This window comes from Triticum urartu, chromosome 2, assembly GCF_003073215.2.
Source record: "Triticum urartu cultivar G1812 chromosome 2, Tu2.1, whole genome shotgun sequence".
NCBI lineage: Eukaryota > Viridiplantae > Streptophyta > Magnoliopsida > Poales > Poaceae > Triticum > Triticum urartu.
Window position 1 is genome coordinate 688,822,377 of NC_053023.1, and position 10,456 is coordinate 688,832,832.

The 10,456-nt window shown below is 43.8% G+C and overlaps 1 protein-coding gene across 1 annotated transcript; it reads left to right on the forward strand.

Annotated features, from left to right (window-relative positions):
• The first annotated feature begins 8,906 nt into the window (after positions 1 to 8,906).
• On the forward strand, positions 8,907 to 10,126 carry LOC125534116 (RNA-binding protein involved in heterochromatin assembly dri1-like). Its single transcript, XM_048697412.1, has 3 exons — positions 8,907 to 9,403; positions 9,566 to 9,639; positions 9,834 to 10,126. The coding sequence occupies exons 1-3, from the start codon at positions 9,075 to 9,077 to the stop codon at positions 9,836 to 9,838; spliced, it is 408 nt and encodes a 135-aa protein (XP_048553369.1). The 5' UTR covers positions 8,907 to 9,074; the 3' UTR covers positions 9,839 to 10,126.
• Positions 10,127 to 10,456: the final 330 nt, after the last annotated feature.

The following is a 10,456-nucleotide window of genomic DNA, read 5'->3' on the forward strand; positions in this document are numbered from 1 at the left end:
TCGAGAGCATAGCTCGGGCCCGACTCACTCGAAACGATTGATTGAGCGTTTCTAGCGATACAAGCCCGATGTGCCTTAAGAACTGTGCTATGTGCATGTAACCAAACAGCCCAACACCGAAAAGATGTTGCATACAGCGGGCCTGGTTGAGCTTTCGTGGGCAACCAAACCTGCCCTATTAGTTCGGAGACATGAATACGGAAGCCCGTCATCTAATCCCATTTATCAAATGTTTATCTCTATTTATTTACTTTCCTATGTCCAGAGCACTCAAAATAATTAAAGAAAATAGCAATAGAACAATTCATCCATAAATAAAATGTAAATATTCTAGTATACCAATAGTTCAAAAATAAATATTATGACTGAAGTAATCGGATGTTCAACAAGCTTTTTAAAATTCATGATAGAAATTCAACGTTACCCAAGTCCAACAATGCATCAATGTCCGTAAATGTTGGTCATCAGACGTTGTACCCCTTGAGAAACATCCAACAATGTTGCCTAGCATCCATTGTTTGGTACAACACGATAGCGCATCCGAGCTATACAACATGGTGAGTTTCAAGTTAAAACGTTGAGTGAATTAATGGATTGATCAACATTTAGAACAACAAGAAGTAAAAAAGTATGATACCACCTTCTGTCCACTTGTGCAATCGCACAACAATACTTCATGACGGAGTTTGAGTAGATGCACCAATGATGGGCTACCCACTTCACATTGCGATCATGTATCACGATTCACATGTAAGTTGTAAGGCGCGAAATAATTTTTATCATGAAACCAAGATTGCACATATAGCCAAAACACCGGGCCCCCTTGCTTCATGCCTACAAAGTCCGCACTTCTGGCCAATCATGCATGGCAGAACAACTCATCCTCCATCACCGATTACCCAGCCATCGTGTTTTCTCCAAACAAACAATGATAATGTTAAAAAAGATCAATGACATTTGGCAGAAACACTTGCAGCGTGTGGTATCCGGCATGGACGGTGTTGCTAGGGGGCGTCAGATACATGGCTGCGGACGGACTCGGGGTGGATGGCGCCGTAGTCTAAGGCGAGCAGGCGCGTTGGGGCAGACACCCGAGAAGTCCTGGGAGGCGAGCGGAGTAGTATAGTGGGACGTAGGACTAGGAGGGTGCGGATACAGAGCAAAGCGAGAAGGGATCGAGTGGGGGGAAAGTGGTCCAGGAGAGGGGATTTGAGTGGGTCGGGGGTGTCGGAGTCCTATGTGATGGAGGTCCGCCAACTTGTGGCCGGTTTGTGGGAATTCGTAGGCGAGGACGCGTCGATGGACAGTTGCGGCACCGTATTGGATGGCAAAAAGCTTCTATACTGAGTGGTCCAGATGTTTGCGAGTAGTTGGAGGGATGCCATTGGAAATGCACTTATATCTATAAGTATTGTGAACCTAAAAAATCATTTTCTTTGTCTACCGCCGATATCATCTATAGATATTGTGAATCCTATGTCATCTACACGAATATATGAGAGGTTAGACAAGTAAACATATAGAAATATGTGGCAAATATATACCTTGGGGAAAATTATCGAATATGTTGAGACCAGATGGCGAGATGTCTCATGGTTGTCACACGAGATAGAGTTGGCGATGGTGCACCGTCGGCGTGTGAGCAGGGAAATGGGGAATGATGCGAGACATACCATATAGAGCTCACGTGGTGCCAAGGTGGTAGTCGGCCGGACATATGAAAGTAGAAGCGAGGCTGCGGCGAGGTGTGCTAGGGCCGGGAAAGGATTAGCGGCGAGGAGCAGTGCCATGTGATGAGAGTGGCATGACAATGTGCGTGCTGGCGGTCAGGAGAGCAGGCACGTCTTGAAATGTCCCTAGTGCCAAGATTTGTTGGATCAATAGCTCTATATTCCCTCCACCACCCTTCAATAGGGAGACTTCAGGACGATTTTTGCAGTGCGTTTCAGTGGAGCGCGAGGTGATGACTCTGCTAGACTGATCTTTTTGTTCAAGAACATCGTACGGATGGTTACTATAGCATTCGGTCACATACGACGACTCTAGAGTTGTTCTAAGCACTCCAAACCACATCATCATGCATTATCCATCGCGGCGCACCATTATTAGACACCTCGAATTCATAGATGCAGAGCCGACTGTGTTTTAAAAGTTCCATTTTTCCATCCATAAATAGACATGCAAATTGATTCAGAATAAAACTAACAAAGTTTTCACCTACGGCCACCGGGTAGCTAGCCAATCTTCTATTTCTAAATATCTAGAACACACCATCTATTTTTGCTAGACATGCAAACATGTCACATAAGCAAGTCATGCGTGTAAGTTACTCCTACAAGTTACACCTTCTAAATTTCTATAACCAACTACCTATTTTTGCTAGACATGCAAATATATGGCACATAAACAAGTCATGCATGTTAGTTACAAATTACACCTTTTGCATTAATTAGTTTATGCATGCGGTGCTGTCACATCAGCAATACATGCATGTTAGTCCTAAATTATTATATTCCATTCCATTTTGTATTGAACGTATATGTGTTGAGCAACTCCATATACTTATCTAGTGCATCCTTCACATTTGACTACAATTGTTTTAGAATTCTCTTTTTGTATGCTTCTTATTTTTTAATTATTTGTAAACATATATTTTCTTTATAGTACTAGTTTTAGTTATTTTGTAGCAACTATTTATGCATTTCTTTTAACAAAGTTCCCGCAGCAATGCCCGTGGCATCTAGTTTATACATAAGTCGTGTATTTTTTTTTTGCCAAGAGGGGCATCCAATATAATACTACACACTGAACTCTAGAATCCTGTCCTCAGAAGAGAATGTCCAATCCGATATCAACAACTTCCTTTAGTTATCTATTCTCACCCATCTCAAAAATCTTTTCAGGCTGCCCGGCCGCAAAGAGAATCCAACGCATATGGCACCGGGGAACCAGAGGAAACAAGAGCGTAGTCAAAATCAAGCCTGAAGTGGCATTTTCGGAATTGAAGCTTTAAATCAGGGAGCAGGGGCAAACCAAATTGGCTCTCAAAGAGAAAACGAGATGGAGATGGATGCATCGATATATCTCTTCCTTCCGACAGGGGGTGATGAAAGATTTGATTCCCTTACACGTACACACCCAAGGCATGGTGACATGTAGAGATGCCAGTGTGTACATGGGCGAACGAGTGGGCGAAACGAATGGGAATTGGTGCAGAAGCGCTTTAACCAAAGTGACAGATCGGTATGCATGAATTAATGCACATCACGCCATCTATATACTCCCTCCATCTTAAATTAACAACCTAGATACACATGCAAGGCTTATAAACTGAGATGGAGGGAGTACATACGTTTGGAGGGCAATAATTTTAGAGGTACTACCTCAATCATGGTTTATTAGTCTCCCTTGTATTTAGGATCATATTTTGATCATCATTTAACTAATAAAATATAAGTTAAATGTAGAAAATTTCTTCGGAATCCATGTTCAAATATGAACCCCACGATATAATTTTTCGTGACATGCATTAACATTTTCTTAGTTAACTTTATGATTAAATTTGGCACAAAATACGAATGAGACCAATAAATCAGGACAGAGATAGTGTCAGCTTGTTTGTGAGGAATATGAAATAAACGTTATATAGTTCAGCAATAATTGGAGTATATATTGTCTAGTCCACTTCATAACAATATATTAATCCATGAATCTAAGTGCACCACGACGCATAACAATATATTAATCCATGCATCTAACAATACATGTGGGCGCTCAATATGCATACATCTCAATAAGAGTATTACCTATACCCTGTGAGATTGTGTGGACATTACAGGATGGGAGGAGGGCATCAAAACCTTGGGGATGGACCTGCATCCATAATTGTAGCCAGAGAGAATATGCAACCCCCACATAAGACCTTCCTTGCATAGTCTAGCCTAGCTAGCTTTCCCGTCTTACAACATTTTGACGCTAGAGGAGCTTCGCCATCAGGGTCAGGGGGGACCTTTCCTGGAAAGGGCATGAGATATGGAGTTGTGGGAATCACATAAAGCAAGCCCCCACGGGTATAATTTGAGGCGGGGCTCATCGTCTGAGGCCTAGCTTCGAGCATCAAATGTTGTGCTGCACCATATGCACAAGCTCTAACACATCTATATTTCAGCCTCTACCGTCCTTGTGTGGCTAATGGTTGGATGTGAAGCTTGGAGGTTATGAACATGCTATTAATATACTTAACCACTCCCTCCGATCCATATTAATTGTCGCTGATAATTAATATGGATCAGAGGGAGTAAGTATTAAAAACAAATGATAATGCTCAAAAGTGCATGCATGCGGTATTAAAAACAAATAAAATGTACAACTACATCTCAAGTACAATATGTATATTCATTCAAAACAAAAACATTGCCAGCTGTACATTATGTGATGAAATACAAGCATGAATAATTGGATCCATTCAAAGTTTTTGGGATGTTTTGAGTTATGATGTATGTCAATAAACATTTTGAGCTACAATGTACATTGCCAGCTGTAAAAAGCATTCTCCATGAAAGTTGAGAGAAATAGAAAGCCTATGAGAGTGCGGAGTGGTATACAGACTCATGCAAGATCGGCTGCAGTATGGAAGCCCCCTCAAGCCTGATGGAATTAGGCTGATTGTAATGGGGAGTATCATATACTAGTATCATGTGTATGATACTAGTGTATGATACTACCTCCCTAATGCATAGTATCATATATTAGTATCATGTAGTACTTTATTTATTGTCATGCATGACACATATTAGCATAGCATTTATTATGATACGGTATCATGATATAATATTCAACATTCTTTTTCTTTATTTAATTCTATGACACCTCATCAAAATTATCTACTAGTTGACATGCATGATACTAGCTATGATACTATCATTACGACCAAGCTTAGGTAAAATTTGATGCTAGCTTCAATCCTCACTCATCTTCAGGCACAAGTGGTGGGGTGGTGCCGGGTCTGAAAATCTGTTGGGGCTGTTGTCCCAATCTGCACATCAGTGGAGGAGGAGCTTCATGCGTGCAATCCGAGGATTTTGTATCGATTTGAGTTTTGGCTGCCTATTATTTTGGAAACTACTGCCTTTACATCAGAAACATGGGCTTCAAGATGGTGGCTATGGATCTCTGCCGATTTTAGGATTTTTAATATTAGCATAAATGCTAATGAAGTGGCTCATAGTTTAACAAAGATTAGTAAGAATGGGTCTTGTTCAGGTGTGTGTGTCGGTGCAGTCCCATCCTGCACGTTGATATTGGCAGAATACGAATATACGATTGCACAAACTTAGTTTAGTTAAAGTTATCAGTTAGAAAAACTGTATGGAGTTTGTGTAACAAGGTGTTAAGAAATGACGACCACTTTCCTTAAGAAATATGTAAGTAAATAACTACCGCTATGCCAATGTAGTTTCTCCCCCTCCCCACACCACTGTACTACCGACAATGTCACCCAAAGTGGAGTAAATTACTCAAAACCATCATATTTATGGCTAGGATACTTCTTTACCATGGTTTTGTCAAAAACCACACAAGACCACCGCTTCTGCACCAAGCAGATAGCAAATTGCACTGGTCCAGACATGAGCCGCGACTAACCCAAAAACTGACAGGGCTGGCTCACCTGTCGGGTCCACGTGGCATATCTACGTGGACAATATGCCGAGGTGGCCAAGGGTCCCACATGTCAGCCCCGCACCTCCTTCTTCCTCCTAACATCTCTATTTCCCCCTCTCCCCCCTCCCCTCCATGGTGACCTCGACAAGCCCTCCTGCCGCCGCTGTTACCACGCCCTCGCCTGGATCCTGCAAGAACTGAGCCGCCTCTGCCTTCCGCACCTCAGATCCATGCTCGCCGCTCCAATCCGAGCCCTCTACCTCGCCGGTGACTCTGCCTCCGCGCCACAAACCCGCGCAACCCCTACAACTACCTCCCACGCCATGGCCCCGACCCAGCTCCCCCAGCCGCCTTCCCTCCCGACGTCGGCCTCCCCTAGCCACGTTGCCTCCCGACGCCAGCCTTCCCCAGCCGCCTTCGCCGTCGACAAACACGACGGGAGGGACGCCCCACTGCCGCGCTTCCCGGCCTCATCAACCCGGCTTGCTCCCCCTCTATTCCCTGACTCTCTCTAGTTCTGGGCAATCCGCGTCGCCGACCTCGCTCCTCGCCGGCCAAGGTCATGGCCGCCAGCACGGGCGCAGCTAGGGCCTCCTGACGGGCGCCGCAAGCATGGGTACGGTTAGGACTCGGCCGACCGTCGACCAGCAAGGGCGGTGAGCGGCATGCAGTGCGTCGACGTTCTTGTCCATGTTGAGAGGAAGAAAAGGAAGAGGGGTAAATAAAATTTGTGGCTGACAGGTGGGACCCCATCCACCTCAGCAGGTCAACACATTGACTAGGATTAGTCTTCACTAGATCAACTCGATGGACAGGTTCCACCCGTCAGTTCTGCTGTTAGACGTGGCTCAATTTTGAATTAATGCGATTTGTTACTCATTCACGGTGGAGGTGGTAATCTTCTGTTATTTTTTGGCAAAAGAGGTAGTTTTGGAGTACCCTAGCCACAAATGTGATGGTTTTGAGCAATTTACTTCCCAAAGAGGTACCACCCATGCCCTACCCGCGAAAAAAATGAGTCTTCAATGGGAAATAAAAGCTTTACTAATTTCAGCAGGGTGAAAGCTTCTAGTGACACTTTCATTGGGTGTCTTGACAAAAGCTTTCAACAGGAAATCACGAGTTTGTAGTCAGGAATTTAAAACTTTCAACTTTGACAAACGAAGAGAGCTTTCAAGTACAAAGCCTAGAACCTTAAGATCAAGCATCGCGATTTTCAACATTGAAATTACGACTTCCGAACCGAGGAATCGTTTTCAAATTATATAATACCAACACTTAACTTGTACGATGATACCAACTTTCAGCACAAAACTATGAAGCCATGAATACAAAAATAAAACAATTCCTATAGAGGTTGGATTTGGAGAATAACTTGAAACTTGGGGAGTCTTAGCTTGAAAATTTTAACGAAGTCTCGCTGAAATTTTCGTTGCTATGAAATATTTTGTATCAAAATTTTAGCCTAAATTCAGTCAAAATTCAAATTTTGGTCAAAATTATTTAAAATATTAGTAATTTCACGTAAAATAACTTTCAAAATCTGTCGAGGCTTGAGCCAATATATTTATGTTCATAAAATGTTAAACCTCGATATTGCACACAATACTTCGCCCACATCATACACCTTTCTGGTAGTCACTGTATTTTTTTATGTTATTGCACTACACTATTTGTTTCATCTAAGGGAATACACCTACAGTAAACTTATAAACTCAACCAACTAGCTAGTTGTGCTGTAAAAATGTGTGCACGTCTATTTATCAGATTCAAATAGTGATTGCGTTTTGGACGTGGAGTTTCCGCTCCCGTCTCAAATGCACCCTCGTGAACACTAAAATTGAAAAAAAAAACATTCTGGAATTTTTTTCCGGTAACAACCACTCTTGAATATTCTACTTACATGAAAAAATACACAAAGAAAAAACAGATTTAATGCTCTGGGCAAGAGAAAACAAAATCAATACTCCAAAAACACTATATTTTTAAAAGTGTGTTGGAGTGCTGATTTTGTTATTTTTGATAAGACCTCCACGAACATGGTTTCACGTCTAAAATATGCACGAAGGAAACTAAGCAATGTTTGTAGCCAAACGAAGTCAGATTTTTTAATTTGTCTAATGGTACTGTTTCTGAGGGAGCATTTGATCTCGGGATTAGAAGTGCACTTTTGATGTGTTTCTCACACTCCCGCACCTTTCTCCCCAATCTCGTGTAATCCTTGAAATAGTACTAGATTACAGTTACCAGACAGGCCCCGCACCTTTCTCCCCAATCTCGTGTAATCCTTGCCGTTGAGGCCTAAATATGTTTATGAAATAACGTTAAATCTCAGATTGTGCACAATACTCTCATATATACACCCTCCTGAAGATCTACTGATGTTTTTTGCATTCCTTCATACTATACTATTTATTTCAGCTAAGGATCTAAATACTTATGAGTGAAGACTAAACTTTTAATAGCTTGATCAACTACGTAGGCTGGCCATTCTCGGCCTGTTGCGGAGCGTGTGATATTTGTGTTCCCCGGCTCCGTTCGGTCGGAATTGAGCCGTTCTACAGGACTTGTCCGACGTTTGCTTCTTCAGGGCATCGATTTGCTACACAGAACGCGGTTTGTCGGCGTCTTCTGCTTTGCATCAACAACTTGTCGGACGCTGCTTTCACAAGCTCTTGGGTTTAAAAAAATTTGTTCCGTTGAGACAGAAATTTAGAGGTTGCGCGCCACGAGTTTTGCTCACGGTGCACTGTGGGTGGATGATGCAGATGGAAGAAGACTTGGGCACCCCAAAATTTGGATGTTTGTTTCAATTTTTGAAAGAGTTTGTACTATTTAATATAAGTCGTCCTTGGTCCTTTTGGCAAACACAAAAGAATAAAACTAAGGAAAGAGGGGACGCGAGATTGCGTGATGAAGCTGGAGACCGGAGGACACACAGCACAGTGATCTCTAGCTTGCAGAGCATGGAGAGGCCCATCAATCGTGGGGATATATTCCCAGTTGCTGCAAGAAATGAAAAAAAGGGGGGATGCATGATGCATGAGCCAGATAGATAGCTTTAATCTAGCCTGCCCTGCATCTGCATGGAGGTGAAGGTGGAGGTGGAAGAAACAATGATGCATCCACCTTTCCGTCCGGCTTTACTTGGGCCCCAACTAACTGGCCTAAGCTAGCCAGCTCTCCTCCTGGTGCAGCACCAAACCGTATATAAAAGACCGCTCCACCTAGCTCCCATCTCCAAACCAACCCAGCCATCCAACACAAGACAAGCTAATTAAGCTGCCTCTCATCACCTTCTCCTTGGGTTAGATTGATAGCTAGACTAGACACACGCACGCACGCCAGATTGACTACTGGTCTCATAGATAGATAGAGAGATAGATAGATAGATAGATAGACTATTAATAGCCATGGAGAAGGTGATGATGAGCAGGAAGCCGGGTGACTGGAGTTGCAGGTCGTGCCAGTACCTCAACTTCTGCAAACGGGACGCTTGCCAGCGGTGCGGCGAGGCTAAGCTGGGCGCTGAGCGGCCGGACTACGCGGCCATGGGCGGCAGCTGGGAAGTCAAGCCCGGCGATTGGTACTGCGGCTGCTGCGGCGTCAATAACTACGCAAATCGCGCCAGCTGCTTCAAGTGCAGCGCCGCAAGGACAGACTCCGCCGCCGTGGCGCACAACTGGGGGTTCAACGCCGCTGGCCAGGCCGGCTGGAAGGCCGGCGACTGGATCTGCCCCAGGTCCGTCGTCTGCCTCCGGCCCCTATATATCTACCTAGCTAGCTAGCTAGCTAGCTAATCGGTTATGCTCCACTGCCTAGATTAAAGCTAGCTTAATTTCCAAGGAATGTGAGGCCTGAAAAGAAAGGAAATTAACCACCTGTTAACGTTTTGGCGATGCAGACTGGATTGTAACGTGCAAAACTACGCCAACAGAACCGAGTGCTTCCGCTGCAATGCGCCCAAATCATACTATGGTTAGCTCATCTCCTGTGAATTTAACCCATGCATCCCACGCCACATTTACACTTCTTCTTGTTTGCGAGCGACGAGGGCATTGCCCTTTGCGATGATGCATGGCACATATTTACACCTGACAGTGACAAACTGGTCTGGTGCTGTATGTGATCTCATCTAATCGAATTCTTTTATTTGTTTACTTCCTTTGCAGGTTAAAAAGACAGGCCTGAAAAGAAAATTAAAAAAATGGAAGTATCATTGGAGCAAAGAACAATCACGAGTCCTCAAGGATTTTTCCTTCTTTTTTTTTCTCCTAAAGAAAAACCTTCGCCAACCCGAGGGTTTAGTCATGTGGAAGAGGAGCGGTAAGCCGCCGCTCAGACTCAGAAAAGGGAGATAAGTGGGCACAAATTAACGTGTACATGTGCGCGTGTGTTTGGCTGAGGACCAACATTCGATTTTCCTTTTTCAGTAAAAGAAAGAGAAAATTCCAGTTTGGCTTCATTTGTGCACCAACTTTTGAGTGAGCTCCTGTGTGTGCGTGTGTGTGTGATTAATTGTTCCTAATCATTAGACTGTTGCTGCGCATGCAGTTCCATTCGCCGATATCTATCCATATATAGATGCCTTGCTCATTGCTTACGGCATATGCAAAGCGGCCGGCCGGGAATGCAGCCAGGGAGCACAGAGGCGACAGCGAATTCACCCAGCCACAAGCGAATGTTTCTTCCAAAACCTTTAGTCGCCGCGCGCGCGAGATAGAGAGATTCCGGGAGCAATCATGGCCCTGCTTTACTCGAAAAAGCTAGACGATCGAGATGCACAGGATTAATT